This window comes from Tinamus guttatus, unplaced genomic scaffold (assembly GCF_059628265.1).
Source record: "Tinamus guttatus ecotype Peru unplaced genomic scaffold, ASM5962826v1 Tinamus_guttatus_pri_ptg000048l, whole genome shotgun sequence".
NCBI lineage: Eukaryota > Metazoa > Chordata > Aves > Tinamiformes > Tinamidae > Tinamus > Tinamus guttatus.
The window spans coordinates 905,745-923,445 of record NW_028288582.1 but is presented as its reverse complement, the minus strand read 5'-3'; the positions used below and the strand labels follow the sequence as shown (position 1 = coordinate 923,445).

General features: G+C 46.6%; 1 protein-coding gene across 1 annotated transcript; it reads left to right on the top strand.

The window, feature by feature from the left end:
• Positions 1–1,074: 1,074 nt before the first annotated feature.
• On the top strand, positions 1,075–16,133 carry ATG14 (autophagy related 14). The gene is made up of 10 exons (XM_088538630.1): positions 1,075–1,263; positions 6,420–6,482; positions 6,609–6,651; positions 7,065–7,146; positions 10,395–10,632; positions 11,022–11,251; positions 11,698–11,815; positions 12,815–12,905; positions 13,015–13,100; positions 15,827–16,133. The coding sequence occupies exons 1-10, from the start codon at positions 1,076–1,078 to the stop codon at positions 16,131–16,133; spliced, it is 1,446 nt and encodes a 481-aa protein (XP_088394756.1). The 5' UTR covers position 1,075.
• Positions 16,134–17,701: the final 1,568 nt, after the last annotated feature.

Sequence of the window (17,701 nt, the reverse complement as noted above, 5' to 3'; positions counted from 1 at the left end):
CCTCTTTCAGAAAAAGAACAATATTTTCATTAAAAGCTTGTCATATAATCTTACTACTAAAGCTCATGTTCTTTGAAAATGTGGATACCACCTTAAAGATATGACCTGGTCTCTGCTTTTTCATTAAGCCTCCTGATAATGTTTACTCTGGTCATAATTTTCTTTTTTAAAAGCTAAAAGTACTTTGGTTCTACGCATTTAGTGCTGTCTAAGTGCTACAAAACACTGGTATAAGCAGTGGGATGGGAAAGGAATATGGTGTGTGGGGGGGGCCTTTTTCCTTATTTCTGTTTTGCTGACGCTGTCTTCTAATTTCTCACTGTCTTCTGACAGAACTGGCTCTGCTTCTGGCTACTGCTTAGTCATACTTGTTTGACTCCTGATTCCATGACTCCCACCCTGGGATATGCTTACAAGAATGTGTCTTCATAGATATATTTTTCTTAACAAATACTGTGTTCTTAACATTACTGCAAGTACTTGCCAAAAGCGGTTATTTTCACTCGTGTTTGTAGTCCCTGTGGTAGCAGCTGGCCACGGTGCAAAGGGCCCTTTTCGCCCTGTCACGATGGTGCTGAAGCAGATGGAGCCACAGCACAGCCCTGCTCCTCGGTTGTGCCCTACCCTGGGGAGAGATGACACAAGGGCTGTTGGTAACACCCAAACAGCAGCAAAACCCATTAACGATGACTGCAGCCTGTAGCAAGTCGGTGACCCTCTGCTCCCTGCTAAGACTGCAGCTTGTTGGAGTATTTTCTCCGTTCGGTTCAGAGAGGCTCCGGGGACTGCTGGGGGCAGCCGTTTGCACGCAACGTCCCCCAGAGTCGGGCAGAAACGGCTGCTGTTAGCGAGAGAGGGACAAACCTTGTCGGGAAGGGCCCTGGGCCCTGCTCAGCTGCCGCGCGGGGAGATGTGAGGAGAAAACAGCACAAATAGGGGCCGCGGGGCGGCCGGAGCCCGCGGGGCTGCCCTCATGGCGGCGCCGCTGCCCTCATGGCGGCGGCGGCCGTTGGTCGCCGCTACCCACAATGCCCCGGCGGGAAAACAAAGCGCCACGTGACGCGGCGAGCCCATCATGGCGGCTCCCAGCGGCTGCCGGCCGCGGGGCGGCGGCGGCGCCGGGGCGGCGGACGAGGACGCCGAGGGGCTCTACGTGGCCGTGGAGCGCTGCCCGCTCTGCAACACCACGCGCCGCCGCCTCACCTGCGCCAAGTGCGTCCAGAGCGGCGACTTCGTCTTCTTCGACGGCCGCGACGCCGAGAGGTACCCGGAGGGAGCGGGGAGGGGGGACGCGGCCCTTCCCCGCCTCGCCGCGGTGCTCGAGGGGCCGTTGGCAGCGGCCACGGGGCTGCCCTTCCCCTCCTCCACCTTCCCCTCCGGGGGGCGGCGGCCCCGGGCAGGGCCAGGGCAGCGCGTGTCCCCTCCCCCCGCCCCGAGCTTCCCGCTCCGTTTGGAATAATGCCGGGAAAGTAGGAAAATACACCCCAAAATACCCTTTAATACCCCCCGTGTCCCTTCTTGGCCGGAGAGGGGATGGATGAACTCGCAGGGGTCATGGTGCTGGCGGCAGGGGTCGGCACATGTGCTGTAAAAGCATTAAAAAAGGCTTTAAAAGCGGCTCTGGGGAGCAGGGGTGATTCCTCGAGCTAATCCTGCTCCCTCCAGGGCTTTGCACCTCTCCACGTTGGTACCTGCAGGTCGGAGGCAGGTGGGAGGTCACAGGCGGCTTCCTTAGCATGGCTTGATTCCCTAGGAAGAGGTAAAAATACATTAATAATAATACCCTCAGAAAAAGTTTGGGTGCTGCTGTTCCTCGTCCTTGCTTTGCTCAGGGGCAGGTGTCGGCACCCCGGCCGTTTTGGGGTAACCCACACACTGGGGACAGCCCCAGGCAGCGAGGGGCAAAGCAAAAAGCCATGCAGGGGCATGCTCGAAAAGCTCCTGTTCTCAGCAGCATCTGGCCAGCCAGGAGGCTTCCGAGTCACTCAACCAGAGCAGGAAGGAGTGCGAGGAAGCACCACGGTTCTTCTCTATCTGTACAACTAGCCCTGGTTGTGAGCCCTTCTCAGAGCCACGAAAACATTGTTCTGTAGTTAATCACCCACCTTGCTCCTTTCTGCAAGGGCTTAGCTCTCTAGGAAGGCAGCTAAATAAGCTTTAGGGCAATAAACAAATGGTCTCGTTCTGTGATTCAGACGCTGAGCACTGCAGCTCCTTTCCAACGGCGAGGCGGGCTCGGTTCGCGGCGTGTCCGTCGGAGCCTCGCGGCGCTGTCTCAGGAATAGCTCCAGTTTTTGGCCCATATATCTGAGCAGTGTTTGTGGTCCTTTATTTGTGGCTCGCTGGACAGCTGTTGAGAGGGATTTCACAAACTATTTTGGGAGGGTAGTAAGGAGTGTGTTATATGTGGGGGTCCTTACACCAAGCACGTTTAGCATCCTGGTGCCAGATATAAGAATAGCAAGGAAACAACTGCTCCTTTCTCGCTGCCTTGATTCTGTGCAGCAGCTTTAGGTAATTACTTGCTAAGTTACTGAAGGCTTTTCCCACCATTACCTTTTTCTTTGGATATTTGCATAACAGAATCTGTATGATTGGACAGCGGTGTGTAGTTTCACATTTAAATAACTTTGACTTTTTAAAGCATATCCAAAACACAGGACATCTAAAAATTCATGTGAGTGAGCCCTAAAGCCTTGCTGAGTTGCATCAGTGGGACTTGGAGTGAACATAAGGGATCAGCCAGCTGAGTCAACTTGCAAAACTGAGGTCCTAGTCTGCCACTTCATGGCATGGTTTTCTTGTTTTTGCCTAAAGGCCTGTGTCATAGAACCACAAACTATATATATATTTTTTTTCTGAAATAGATGGAAAACTTATGTTTGAGTTTTTTCCATGAAAAAAGATGTTTTTTAGAATTTGGAACCAGAACTTGAGTATTTTTGCCTACTCTTTTATTAACATTAAGATTCTAGCCATACATCAGGCTTAACTATCAAAATTCAGTTTAGTCTTCACTATAGAGCAACCACTGTCATTCTGTATTAACCAACCCTTAAGATGTTTCCCTACCCATTAGAAAACAGCAACCATAAAGATGTGGTTTCAGCCGAAGTACCAGAGGTAACAGCTTCTTGAAAATCTCTCTAATCTTTCCATGTGAGCTGAAGTGCAAGAAGTACGGAGTTTCCTCTTTTTTATTATTTTTCTTTTATTATTTTTGTCGCTGGATGTGGTTGCCACCTATGGGAATCACTCCAGCAATCTGTTCTTCCGGGCAGCCTCCTTGTTTTCTAAGTTTCTCCAGGCTCTGTTTCTCCTGCTATCTCAGAGCTTTCCCAGGCAAGCAGGGCAGTTCTTTGAAAAGAGGCACCATAGAGCAACTTCCTGAATTAAATAGTGTTAACATAAATGTGCTGTTTGCAACAGGAGAGCACCATGCATGCACCAAACAGCATAAATCTTGGATTTCTTGTACATGTTCCTCGAAGATGATGGGATGACTTCTTTTTGAAACTCCACTTGAAATGTTTTGTCTGCACTGTGACAGGTGCAGTAAACTGTCTTGATTTCAGGTTGCAACTGCTGTCAACATTATTTATTTGTTTACTTTAGGCCTTTTAATACTTAAGTGTATTTTATATCAGCATGATGGTTAGTACTGCCTAAGGCCAACAGGATCATGGCAAGGGCTTTTCTGTACATATCAGTTATAACCAAGGTGTGAGAAATTCAGCTTCAGAATGGGAAGTGTAGAGGGGCACTTGTGCCTGCTGATGCAGGTACATTTTTTATGTGTAACCCATTGCATCCAGTGGATACAAATCTGAATTCTTTCTTCTCAGTGGACTGTTTTACGTGCTAATTGTTATAAAAACCACAGTAAGTTTGAAGCTATGCATCTGTCTATGACAAAAATCACACCCCGTATCTGGGAGGGGGAGAAGAGAAGAAACAGAGGAGCTGTTAAGATTAATTACTGAAATACAGCTACAATTAAGCATGAGTATTCCGGAAGTCCTCCAGCAAAGTAATCACCACGATTCTCATTAGTGCTGTGTTGTATGTTCAAATCCAGGCCAGCTTCGTGAGTTTAAATTCAGCTTGGAGACTTCTTTTCTCCTTGGGAGTTTACTGCAGCCTGTCACATGCATAAATTCTCAGTGTGTGTTTTGTCAGCATTCCTGGATTGCTTCACTTTATGTGTTTGCAGATGGCAAAAGCCAAAGACAATATAATTTTGATATCTAGGCCTGTTTTATTTCTGTATGTTGCTGTTTATGATTAGGAGCAGGGGACTTTTTGTGGCATGGTGTTTTACTGTAGCCAGTAGATACGGTAATGGATTCGTCTGTTTCTATCCTCAGCTCCTTCAGCATTAATCAGTTTCTGTAGATTAGGAAGTGCTTCTTCCTGGTTACTTCTCTCTAATTATGAACATGCCAGGTGCCAGGAAATAAGCCAGGTGACCATAGGAAATCTAAAGTTAATGTGGTAAGACTGAGGATAAGGAAGTATTTAATGGATCATTTGAAATACTAAATTCTCTGCTTCATTTCTCTGATTCTCTCAGTTTACCTTTTAGGGGACTATTCATGATAGTTCATCCAAAGTCACACTTGTTTCTTGCTAAATTTAAAGGCTGAAGATATATATAGAAAAATTATTACATGATGCACTGCAATTAAAACTAGAGCTATATAAGGAAATGGAAACGTTTGCTTCAGAGAAACCTGCTGAAGAGGTTTGTAGGAGCTGTTTGACATAGCTGCTGAAGTGTGTGGTGAGTTGTAATTTCTGCAGGCTTCCACAAATATTTTTATCTTCCCTCCTCGATAAGAACATAATTTAGTCCCAAAGACTTGACGCATCATTCCACTTTTCTCTAATGTGATGGCCAAGATTTGGGTAATTGTGTTTAGTCAGACTCCCAGCCTATTAATCCAGCTTCCAAAACAAGAATTTCCAAATTCCCAGAGCTTTCCTCACGTGACTGCTGAGCTCTGTTTCTTGGCCAAGTTATTTTGGCTGTAGCCGAAGGTCAGGGGTGCCCTAGGTGCCCGTGGCCCCGGTAAACATAGAATCATAGAATAGAATCATAGAATGCTCAAGGTTGGAAGGGACCTCTCGAGGTCATCTAGTCCAACCCCCTGCACACGCAGGGTCACCTAGAGCACGTGGCACAGGGCTGCGTCCAAGCGGGTTTTAAGATCTCCAGAGAAGGAGACTCCACAACCTCTCTGGGCAGCCTGTTCCAGGGCTCTGGCACCCTCACTGGGAAGAAATTTTTCCTTAAGTTCCTGTGGAACTTTTGGTGTTTCAGTTTCCGGCCATTTCCTCTAGTTCTGTCAGTGGCCACCAGTGAAAAGAGGCCGCCCCATCCTCCTCACTGCCTCCCTTGAGGTACTTCTAGACACTGCTCAGGTCCCCTCTCAGCCTTCTCTTCTCCAGCTGAACAGGCCCAGCTCCCTCAGCCTCTCCTCATAGGGCAGATGTTCCAGGCCCCTGATCATCCTTGTAGCCCTGCGCTGGACTCTCTCCAGCAGCTCCACATCCCTCTTGTCCTGTGGAGCCCAGAACTGGACACAATACTCCAGATGTGGCCTCACCAGGGCTGAGTAGAGGGGCATGAACCTGGTGGAGCACATTTGTGTCATTTCCACAGTGACTGGCGGAGCGAGGACATGTGGGGAGGACCAACGCGTTGGCTCGAGCAGGACTCTCCTTGCGCCATGTTCCTCCGCCTCACACGTCGCCCCCGGCGCCCGCACAGCCCCTGCACGGCTGACACGTTACCTCCTAGAAGGAGAGCAGATACTCAGGGTTGACTAAGAAGGCACCAGCCAGGAGTTTTGCTGTCATTTTAATGCTGTTGTCATCTTGGAAGGGCGATGACACAACTTATCAACCTGATGTTCGTCTCCCTGCTTTTAGAGTTTTGAGTTTTACCTGTAAGCGAGCCCAGAGAGCTGAGCAGGGAGGGAGGCCCCAGGTGCCGTCCTGTCAAGGCTTTCTGTATAGCTCTTTCCAAATAAAAGCTTAAATGTCTGCGAAATAAAAGACTTGGTTGCATGTGAAATGTTAGGCCTCTGCTAAGATGCAAACACCATGAAATATTGGTATTTCTAGGCTATAAACTTTTAGAAATAGCAAGTAGTTATGGGTAACGCTGACAAATTTTGATAATACAACAAGCTGTTTTTTCCTCAGCTTAGACGTTTTGTTGCTATTCAGGTGAGAGAGAGACGCTCTAGAATTCTGCAAGGATTTTATACATCTAACTACTACTTCCAAAGCTCAGAACAACTTTTTTGAGACTTACAGAATCCCACAAACCCCTTAATTTTTTAATCATTTTAAATGACTTAACAGTGCAGTATTGTGCAAAATAATCAATGCAAACATTTAATCTCTTCCAGGTTTTCAGACAAGAAAGAAAGGCTGATGCATCTTAAAACCAAACAGAGAGAATTCCAAAAACAGTAAGTTGGATCAATAAATGAAAATAAACAATAAGAATTCTTTCAAAAAATATTCTAATGCACTGTTGTTGCACATTCATGTAATCCAGGTTGTCAGATAACTTTCAGTTATGTTTCTTCCTCTAGCGTTTTGAAGGCCATGGAAGGGAAAGAGATAACTGATCAACTGGTGAGTTATTCAAAGCTCTGCAACGTTTTAAGAGTCTCTGAATTCCTCGACCTCATAGATTAAATTTACGTTTTACCTTTGGGGCATTGTATTGCTTTACCAACAAACACATTGTAAGCAAAACTGAAATTGGATTCTACAAGCAGAGTGCTCCAAATCACCAATATGTTCCATTTATTAGATATTTTTTCAATAACTTTTTATTTTAAACTGACTTTGTAGTAAGCATTCAGTTTATTTGTGGCATTCATCCATGCACAGAGCATTATATGAACTATTTATATATTTATTGCCCTGATCCAATTAAAAACAACTTGCTACTTTTGCACTGTAGCTGCTGGCTTTGCTGTTAATCATTAGTCAGTATGTTTGAAATCATTTGTACCCTAGAAGTGCTGAACATTCTTTTTCAGAGATGGAAAATAATGTCTTGCAAGATGAGGATTGAGCAGTTGAAACAGACCATTTGCAAAGAAAATGATGAAATGACAAGACGTGAGTAATGCCTGTGCTTTTGTGATACGTAAAACCTCTGTGCCTTGAAGAGTGAAATATCTATTGAATTTGAATGTTAGTTTAAAAAATGGTGAATTTCCAAACTCTCATTTCTTGAAAAAGTTTGCAGGCAAATCAGTGAGAGATTTTAGTCATTTATGCTTGGGTTCTAATTAACGAGCAATATACATATTATTCAGCTGAAGAAAGATGTTTTGCAACAGTTTAAAAAGTAAGCGCTTAGCAGCCTATGACTTCAGCTTCATTTCTGCAGTTGGTTTTCTTCAGTGTGGCATTTCTGAACACGTCCTTTTGATGAAGAGGAGTAACAGCTCTGCAACTAGTATGAATTTCATGTAACTGACTCGTTTTAACCCATACCTTTTTAGAAATCCTAAAACCCTACCTCAGCAAGACCGTCACTGAAACACGGCGCAAGCTGGTGAGCTGCTATCACTCAGCAGCTTCAGTTTGAAACTTATTAAATATTTTACACACAGGAGAGATTTATAGTATCATCTTTCAGGAGAGAATATGCAGCGCTCCTTACAAGCTGCACAAAGGGAAGGTAGGGAGTGTGTTAAGGCTCATATTGCCTGAATTGGGAGCATTTTAATGACTTGAATTTCAGGAGGATTTGATTTTTTTTCTTTTTCATACAGAAAGTGGAAGCACAGGCACATAACTGAGATTGTTTGTAAAGGAATAGCACAGGCTTGCAGCTATAACATCAGAAAGCTTGAGGTTCAAAGTAACTTTCAGTTAATGAGGAGCATGGATAGTAACAACAAGAAATACACAATAAGAGCAAGGTGAGGGAGTGGGTGAGCCTGCTAGTAAACAGAAAAGACAACAAATAACAGTTAATATGGAAAAGTCTGAAAATAGTGCCTTCTTTGCTTCATCTTTGCCTAAAGAAAATGTTATCAGGTGTTTAACCAGATTAAATTTTACATGATGAAAGGACTACAGGCCAAGGAAAGAAAACAGCCAGTTAAGTATTATTTTGATTATGTCAGTAGGTCCTTATAAGATTAACCTTAGAGTGCTTAAGGAGCAAGCTGTAGTGGTCTGTGGGACACTTGATCTCATGAGGGAAAGAGGCTGTCCCAGGAAACAGGGTGAAAACAGCATCTCTATTCAAGGCCTGAAAGGAGAACCTTAAACTGATGGCTCAGTCATCCTAATATAAAGCTCCAATCACCCTGCAGACACCTAGAAGTTAACATAGTTAAAAATGAATATTGGTGTCTGTTAATAGATCTTGTCACAATAATGCCCTTCTCTAGGGGTAAAGTGGTCTATTAAAGGAGGAAGCAGAGAGTGCAATATATGTTGCCTTGGGACTCCCCAAAGCTGCCTCACAGTTAAGCAAAGAAATAGGCTGTGGGTGTAAACACTGCAAGGCTGACACGCATCTAGAGGGGCTGCATTCAAAGGGTGCTGATGCTTGTCAACCTGAAGAGGTGAGACAGGTGGAGCTCAGCAGGGGCTTCTCCTTGGCCCAACTTTGTTCAGGATTTTCCATAATAGCAGAATCAAGCTCAGAATCATGCAGAAAGATTGACAGAATGGTCTGTAAACAACCAAGTTTGAGTGCAGCTTGTTTAAGAAAGAGAAACATATATAAACACAAAGTGAAGAAAGCTGGTAAGAGTTGAAAGGAAGGGATAAGTGAAGTCACGAATGAAATATGAATTATCAATCTAACACAGGGATTCAGATCTCCTTTTGAGTTGTGCTAAGACAAGCATTGCATCTAATATAGAAGCACTCGTCCTGCCGTGCCTGGCATTGGAGGTGCTTCAGTGGGAGTCTGTACCCAGTGTGAGTGATTTAAGCCAGATGCAAGTCAACTGGAGAAAGAAAATATTACGAGTACTTTTCGGAGGAAAATGCTAGGAATAAAAAGCAGGAATTGGTTAAGAAAATTGATGTTTGGTTGTTTTAGAAAAGAGGAGGCTGAGGAAAAGCACCTTTTCAGTAGGTAAAAGATTATTATGAAGGGGTTACTCACTGAGTCCTCTCTTTAGCCAGTGAAGAAAGGACAAGAGGAAATTAGTGTGACTTTGAAGAATTTAGTCACCTTTTCCCAAAATCCGTCTCTGACAGAGAATCACCCTTGGATCCTGTTCTTCAGATATATCCTTTATATTTTGTGCTCTCATTTTGTGAAATCCAACTGGCTGAATATGTTGGTTAGAGCAGCTGTGGTTCTTTAGATGTTTTCTTGATTGTCTCTTTAATGGTGTAAAATGTAGCTTCTTTCAGGAGCAGATGCCACGGAGCATCCTTGCAGCTGCTCTGGTCTCACATGTGCCTTGCAATCAAAATTTGTCAGTAAAACAATGTCAGGGCCTAGTTCTTCCTGATTGCAGGAAAGGAAGTAGTCTGTCGTGGTGAAATGGATCCTGACTGACACAATTTCTGTTCCATCATAAAACCTGAAACAAGATGACTAGTTGATCAGGACTGTCATTCAACCTAGAGCATGTAAAGATTTCTAGACATGTTTTTAGAGTGAATAAGAATTATTTTTGTACGCTTTTGAAAGAGAGATGTTTAACCCGCTCCATCCAGTACCCCATGCTTGCAGAAGCTTTGCTGCAGTGACTTATTAATAGGCAAATCAGCAGGTGCTCTTGAAGGGTGTTTTTTTTTTCGTGTGGCTCATGCATGGAGTCAATTCGGGCAGCTGCTGTCAGCAGAGGATTTTCAGTGCAGGAATGTGCTTGTCATTTTGTGCTTGAGGAGGGAGGTGGTCAGTGCTCCCCTGTATTGTTGGGATCCAGGTGCTTTCAGGGCACATACATGACTGCAAAGCCCAAGTGACAGGCACTAGAAAAGTCAGTGATGCCAGGAATTGTGAATTGAGGTGCTGCCTGCATTGATTTTGGCTGCAAGCGGTGCTTTTTGGTCAAGACCATGCAGGCAGGTACATTCAAGCTATTTCAGTTACGATGGTTATCCCTGAAGCTTAATTAAACTATGAAATCTTGTCTTTTCTGCTTCAAATCCAAAAGCAGCTGCATAGAAATATGGAAAAACTAATCCCAATTTCAATCTCTTTGTAGATCTTCCAAAAGATTGTATCATTTAGCAGTTGGAAACTCTTAATAGTGAAGCAAGGTCTTTTTTTAAGCTGTTATACATCGTTTTCTGTAATTGTTAATAAAGCTTTTCTCAAGCTTGACGCAAGTACATCACAGCTCCTTTCTCCAGGCTAACATCTGCTGCTGTTTTCACAGACACAGAGGGGCTCCTGAGAATTAAAGAGGAGAACCAGAAGCATTATCGCAGGGCTCAGCGGCACCAGGAGAAGAAAGAGAAGATCCAGAGGCATAACCGCAGGCTGGGAGACCTGGTGGAGAAAAAAACCTATGACTTGAAAACCCAGCACGAGCATCTGGCAAATCTTCGCCGGACACACATCCTGGAGCTAACATCAGTCATATTTCCCATTGAAGAAGTAAAGACAAGCATGAGGTATGAAGGCTTGTCAGTTTGGTCTCGTGTTGCTTAGGTTTAGACACCCAGAAGTGAACCATGTAAGTCTAAGCTAGGTACTCTGGCTCCCTTGGCATGTATGGAGAGAAGGAGGTATTTTCCTAAAGCATCCTTTGGAAAGACAGAGCTCTGGAATAGGAGGATCTGGAGGGACTAGTATCTCCCCACTGGGCAATCTGAGCCATGTGTCCAACATTAACCTCTCCTAAAATACATAACTCATCCCAAAACTAAGAAAAATAACAGCAAATTTCTCAGGAGTGTTTGTACAAATATTTTCTTCTCTGTGAAGTCCAGTCCAATGAATCAGTACATTGCTGATGATAATTTTAAAGCTTTTAAAACCCTGTTGTTCTTTGGTGCCACAGAGATCCTGCAGATGTGTCTTCTGAGAGTGACAATGCGATGACCTCTAGCACTGTGAGCAAGCTCGCGGAAGCCAGGAGAACCACTTATCTCTCTGGACGGTGGGTGTGTGATGACCATAACGGGGACACCAGCATCGGCATCACAGGGCCTTGGATAACCCTTCCTAATAATGGAGATTATTCAGCTTATTACAACTGGGTGGAAGAGAAGAAAACTACACAAGGACCAGGTAAAGGAGCAAGCTCTCCATAGGCATCCGGGGTATCCAGAAGGTGTGTAACTTGTGGCCAGCAGAAGGCACAGGGGACTGGCAGCTCAATCCATATGTCCTCAGCTGGAGGAACCTGAGTTAGAAATAACGAAGTGCCAGGAAAGGGATCAGTCCCTTTAAAACCTTTTTTTTTGTAGAAAATGCTCATCGGAGCAATGTAACAGAGAAATAAAGTCAATTATTTACAGCTCTGACATGGTTCACATGCCATAGATTTAACAGGAGTTCCAAGAATTACTGTTTTCTCCTGCTTCTGACAGACTTAACTGTAAATGATTACTGGATTCAGGCAGTTCTCAATACTGACAAATTACATTTTCCAGAGTAGACTTCAGTAACACATTAACACACCCACTGAGGCTTCATATAAAATGAGACTTTCGTGATGCTTTTATTTCTTTTAGATATGGAACATAATAACCCTGCTTATACCATCAGTGCTGCATTGTGCTATGCAACTCAGCTCGTTAACACTTTGTCTCTCATACTTGATGTAAATCTTCCGAAGAAGCTCTGTAACAGGCAAGTAATTGCAAGCCTCTACGAAGATGAATCAGGGACCAGTTTTGACTGATCTTGATTTGGTTTTGTGAACATGTCATTATTTGGAACCGCTTTTATGGTAATGGTTGTTGGCTCATGGCTTTCTGTGCTGCTTAACTTGGGGAGGGAGGGCTAGTAGAGTTTTAGATCACAGCTAATAGTCCCTCCCTCCTTTTTACCTCCCGAGAGCCTAGAGCAAGTGCCATCATTCAAAATGACAACTTATTATAGACATATCCAGCCTCCCCAAATTGGGAATGAAATATGACTGCATGAATAGCACTTTTCATTTTATGAGACCCTACCGTGCTTTACAAAATTCCAGCCCAGTTTGGCAACTCTTAGTCATAATAGCTGCACTACATATATGATCTAATAGTAATCATTAAGAGCTGTAGAACAGAGCTTTATAATACGACAGCCATGTAATTTTCTTTGGGATAGAGGACCAATGGGAAACACAGCACTTGCCAGACGTCTGGGAGTGCATCATGCAGATGTGCAGAAACAGGGGTCTCAGTTCTACTGCTGAGATTTTTGAAGTGTTCAAAGCAGTGGTTGCCTAAGCAAGGGCATAAAAGTTGTGTGGGATCACTGTAGATTTTTGAGTGTTCATTTTTTTGCAGAAGGAAAAGGTTTGGAGCAGGATATGAACTGAAATTTAAAAGGAGGGCCAAAATGGTTTGGCTGCAACAGACCTTTCTGAGTCTGCAAGCTGTGCACATCGCTGGCCCTGCTGACACTAAATGATACCAGGGCAAGCAGGGCCTGTTGAGGTGATGCTAACAATCTTGCAAGGTGGAAAGTGCTGATCTCCCAAGCACACTAAAACTGCTGTACAATTTAAACAAGTGTTTCCTGCAAGAATATTTACTGCTTATTATGTTGGGAAGCCAGTGCACAGAATGCTGATGGCTCCTGACAGTGAATTTTCATAGTGTTTTGCTCTGTGTGTGTGTGTATGTGCTCTTTCAACAGCGAGTTCTGCGGAGAGAATCTCAGCAGACACAGGTTCACGCGGGCAGTGAAGAAGCTGAATGCTAATATCCTTCACCTTTGTTTCTCTCAGGTAGGATGAAGCACATTTGGATTCTTTAAATAACTTCTAAAATACCTGCTGTGACTTCAGGTTTCCTCCAGTAACTGAAGATGTCTTTTTCTTGTCTTCCCCTTGGTAGCATGTAAATTTAGATCTGTTGCACCCACTGCATACGCTCAGGAACCTCATGTACCTGGTCAGCCCAGACACGGAGAACTTGGGCAGGTAAGAAGAGCGGTATCGATGTGCCTGTGATTGAATTGCCTTTGGAATTATGCATTTGCCTTGTTATCTATGGGGGAAACTCTTCCCTTTTGCTGCTCCTGTGGATGAGTCCTCATCAGCAAAGCAGATATGGATGCAGTAAATCAGGGGAGGGTGGAAAATAGAGGGGTTTTAGTATGAAATTAGGCTTCAGCCATCTCTGGACACTGTACTCACACATATGACAGGCTCAGCTGAAGAGTTTGGGACGAACTTTGCCCTTGATGTTTGCTCTGTGCCCAGAAGCAGCTACTCCTTTCCTCTGGATGACAGCAGCATATGTCCCAGGCAGCCTCTCTGTGCCCCAGATGTGATTGTCACCTTGCCAATATATCGATATCTAAGAGCTCCAGTAGTATAAACCCTAACTCAAATACTGGATGAGGTTTTCTGGGAATATCTCCAATCAGTGAGCCCCACAGACAGTCCAGTCTTCAAATAATACTAATTTTTATGTAAATTAAAAATAAAGACAACTTTTCCGTTAGTTTAGTAAGCAATGCAAATAATATCTGCTACTGCAGGCTGCATGCACCAAGTCTAATATTCTTTCTTTTTTCTACAACTTAAGTATAAAGAAGCTAACAGTATTGATCTCCTCTTGGCATAGTCCAGCCACCAGTCACATGTGGTGGCTTGGACAGTCTACAAATGTTAGTTTAGTCTGACAACTGCTTTATTTCCCCCTCACACATGTTCTGACATTTACTTTTTGACCTTGTTCAAATGTACAGTTCCTGCCTTTATTTAAAAGCCTGCAGTGCCACTAAGATGAACTGCCCTCGGGTCTCTCCGAACCTTTGTTGTGTTCTCTGCCTTTATCCCAGCTAGTTTGAACCAAAGGCAAGGGGAGACTTTAAAGCCCTCTAACATAGCTCAGCTTGGGAAGAGAAGTGCTTGCTGCTGCTCGTCTGAAAACAAGGGAATTGCAGGAATTCCTGGAGAACTGTGTTCAGGAAAGTAGTTACCGTAAAGGATCTAAGTGCCCCAGTGGACTCAGTTCTGTGTTTGGCTGTAACCAAGCTTCACGTGCATCAAAAGGGTCCATCTAGCAAAAGAAGAAGTTACAAGAGAGTGTAAAACATCACTGTGGAAAATACCTGCCAGGGAGGGAAATAGTGTAGTCCTTTTCAAACACTTTTAGCTCCTTAGAGATGAGATTGAGACATGACTTGGTTTCCCCACCTTCATGGGGAGAAAATGCAGGCTACAGAGTGGCCTTAGTCTCGTGTAAGGACCACTGGAAGCGAAGAGCCTGAGCTGGATGGGAGTGAGGCCCGTGCTGGTGACACAGAGCCATTAGCTGCAAGAATGAAGGTAGAGATGCTCCATTTCCTCATGTCTCCATCAAGGCTCAGTGAGGATCAGGAATGGGATTTCATCAGGCGGGATCTCATCAGGCAGAAGTTACTGGGCTCAGGACAAGGGGAACGGGGTGGAATTTAATGGCCCTCGTTACAAAGGAGGTCACAGCAGATGATCTCATGGTCCCTTCTGGCCTTAAGCCTGATGACTCGCTGCTGATGTTGCCTTGTTAAGCAAAAGGCTTTGCCAGCAGGCAGCACTCACATTCCTTTCTGCGTTAGGGAAGAGGAGTGTTTACCTTTAATTTCCCAACTGCCTGCAAAGTTTGCAGCAACCAGCTGCCTTCACTTCACTTTAGGTGTCTGGGTTTGTAGTTGCCTGATAGTTCCCTTTATTAGCTCCCCCTTTCAGATATATGGAGTATTGCCAAGCTCTTATTGTTTGGATTTAAATTTTCTGTCCTAAATGTCTGCTTTGTCTCCTCCAAACTTTTTATCTATGGTACAATCTTGTTTCACTGAGGATCTGTAGGAGCTTTGTGGTTTGGAACGAGCTCAGCTTGCTCAGGAGAGGAACCTTTCACTGAAAATCTTTTCACTAAAAATCTGCCTTTCTCTGGCTGTGGGTCATGGATGGCTGTTTGCAGATGCTCAGTGAAGACTTCCTAGATTCCGTCTTCATGTGAGGAAGAGCTTCTTCCCTGTGAGGGTGCCAGAGCCCTGGCACAGGCTGCCCAGAGAGGCTGTGGAGGCTCCTTCTCTGGAGATCTTCCAACCCGCCTGGATGCCGCCCTGTGCCCCTGCTCTGGGTGTCCCTACTGGAGCAGGGGCTGGACTGGATGAGCCCTAGAGGTCCCTGCCACCCTCGGCCGTTGTGGCTTGTGCCCGCGAGGTCCCCGCGCTCAGTGGGGCTGCCGTGGCTCCTCCTGCCAGGCAGCGGCAGCAGAGACCTCGCGGGGCCTCCGGAGCCGCCTCAGCCCAGCCCTGCTCCCGGCGGGACTCATCCAGGAGCATCTCCAGCGCCGCAGCCTCTCCTGGTGTCCGAGCACCCTCGCAGTGAACAGACGCTTCCCCTGGCAGCGCAGCCTTTGGAACGCCGGAGCCGTTCCCTGTCCCGGCAGGATTCCCGCCACTGCAGCTGGGAGTTCCTACCGGCTGGGAGTTGCCAGCGCCAAGGGAAAGCGGCTCTCCCGGCTGGAGCCAGCTCGCGCGTCCTTGGCCGGGTGTTTCCGTGGCCCCGGCACGGTGCTCCCTGCAGCCGGGGCTTCCTCCCGGTATCCGCAGGGGGAGCGGCTGCATCCCGAGGCCTCGCGCGGTGCCGGGCCCGGCGCTCCCGCCCTCGTGTTGCCCCGGGCCTGACAGCGCTCATGTCCCCGCTCGCAGGTCCGGTCCCTTCGAGATCAGCGCCGACCTCGAAGACTCCATGGAGTTCGTGGATCCCAGCGGCACCGGCGAGACGGACGAGAGCGGCGACGAGCGCGTGAGCGACGAGGAGACGGACCTGGGCACGGATTGGGAGAACCTGCCGAGCCCCCGATTCTGCGACATCCCCTCGCAGCCGGCGGAGCTGCTGCAGAGCCAGAGCGCGCAGGCGTCGCAGCCCATCGCCAGCAGCAGCGCCGGCGGGATGATCTCCTCCGCCGCCGCCTCCGTCACCTCCTGGTTCAAGGCCTACACCGGGCACCGCTGACGCGGCGGGAGCCGCCGAGGGAACCCCTGCCTGCCAACACTGTAGGAGACCTTGCGTATTCGGTTGAGTAGTGCCTGGAACAAAGGAAAAAGGTCAGACTTTAATTTTGTAAACCCGAAAAACCTTTTTATTTACCCAAGATGACTGTGACAGTACCGTTTTGTAAATTAGTTAGCTGCGTTCTGACTGGTTGTGTCACGGCGCTCTGTGTCTCGGTTCTGTCTGCGGGGGTGAGTATCGAAGAGAAAGGACCCAGCAGCCTCCAGCTCTGCCTGCTAAAGAACAAACGGATTTGGGAGAACTCGGAGCAGGAGAAGTGCAGGAGGAGGCTGCTGCTCCAGGCTGGACAGTGGTGCAAATGCAGTTCACATTTTCTTAACTCCTTACAGGGTTTTTGTTTGTGTGTGTGTTTTAAATCTGTCTCGCCTATTGCAAAAATGCATATTTCTAAATTTATTTTTCATTCGGGGTATGAAAATTACGCATTTTTAACATGTTTTCTAATCTCCGTTGCCATATTTTTAATACAAAGAATCAGCATGGACAGGAATTCACACAGCAAATCGCTCTTGTTTTAATTTCATCGTGGATCTTAACCCAGATTCGCAGCACAAAACTGGTTTCTTTCATGCTGTTTCCACTGATCAGTAGTCTGGAAGTTTCACGTTGTGCTGCCCCAAGCACACACAGGCTCTTTGCTCAATGTCATACACCAAAGAAACACTGGACTTTCTCTTGGCCAGACCCACATTTGATGTCGCTACGGAAGGATTGCGTTGGTGCAATAATACTCGTCAGCTAGAACACCGCGTTGCCACTTTTTAACACAAAACCTCATTTCACGTTGGTTTAATGAAGTCGCTTGTTCCCCTCACTACGTGTATTTGAAACCCTCCCCTCTTTTGTGCCCGTCGGGGGCTGTTCCTTGTACCCGAGGCCGCGCAGCCGCGTTGGTCTCACGGGGGAGGCTGCGGGAGGCCGGAGCCGCCCGGCGCGCTCGGTCCCGAGGGCTCCTCCGCTCCCTCTGCCTGTCGGTCACGTTGCCCTTAACCAGGGGGTTCCTTGTGGCGCTTCCAACATTCGTGTTCCCCGGAACAGTATCCATCTCCATGGGCAGGATAAGGCAAGGCGCATCCTCCCCTGCCTCCCTCCACGAGGGGAGATTTCCGCCTCTTCCCTGTGATTTTCCAGCCCTCGGAGGCCGTGTCTCCCGGCCCCCAGTCTTTAGGGCTCCTCCGCTTGGCCCTTGGGGATGGGGATTTGGTATCAGTCATTTTTTTTTCTTTCCTTTAAGCCAAAGACCCTTAACTCCCCGCTCGCGGCGTGGATGCTGTTGGATGGGGGGCCTCCTCAGTCCTGCACCGCTTTGGTCTAAATCCAATCGTTAGGTTGGTTCATGGACAGCAGAGAGAAGAGCCCAGACCCCTCAACTCCTGCAGCCCGGCCGGGGACGACGCGGCCCCCGAAGGGCTCCGGGACGGGCCGCGGCGCCGCTCGCTCACGGCGCTTCACTCGGTTGCAGCGCTCGGGTTCTTTGCAGGTTTAGCATCCCCCAGCCCTTTTTGGCT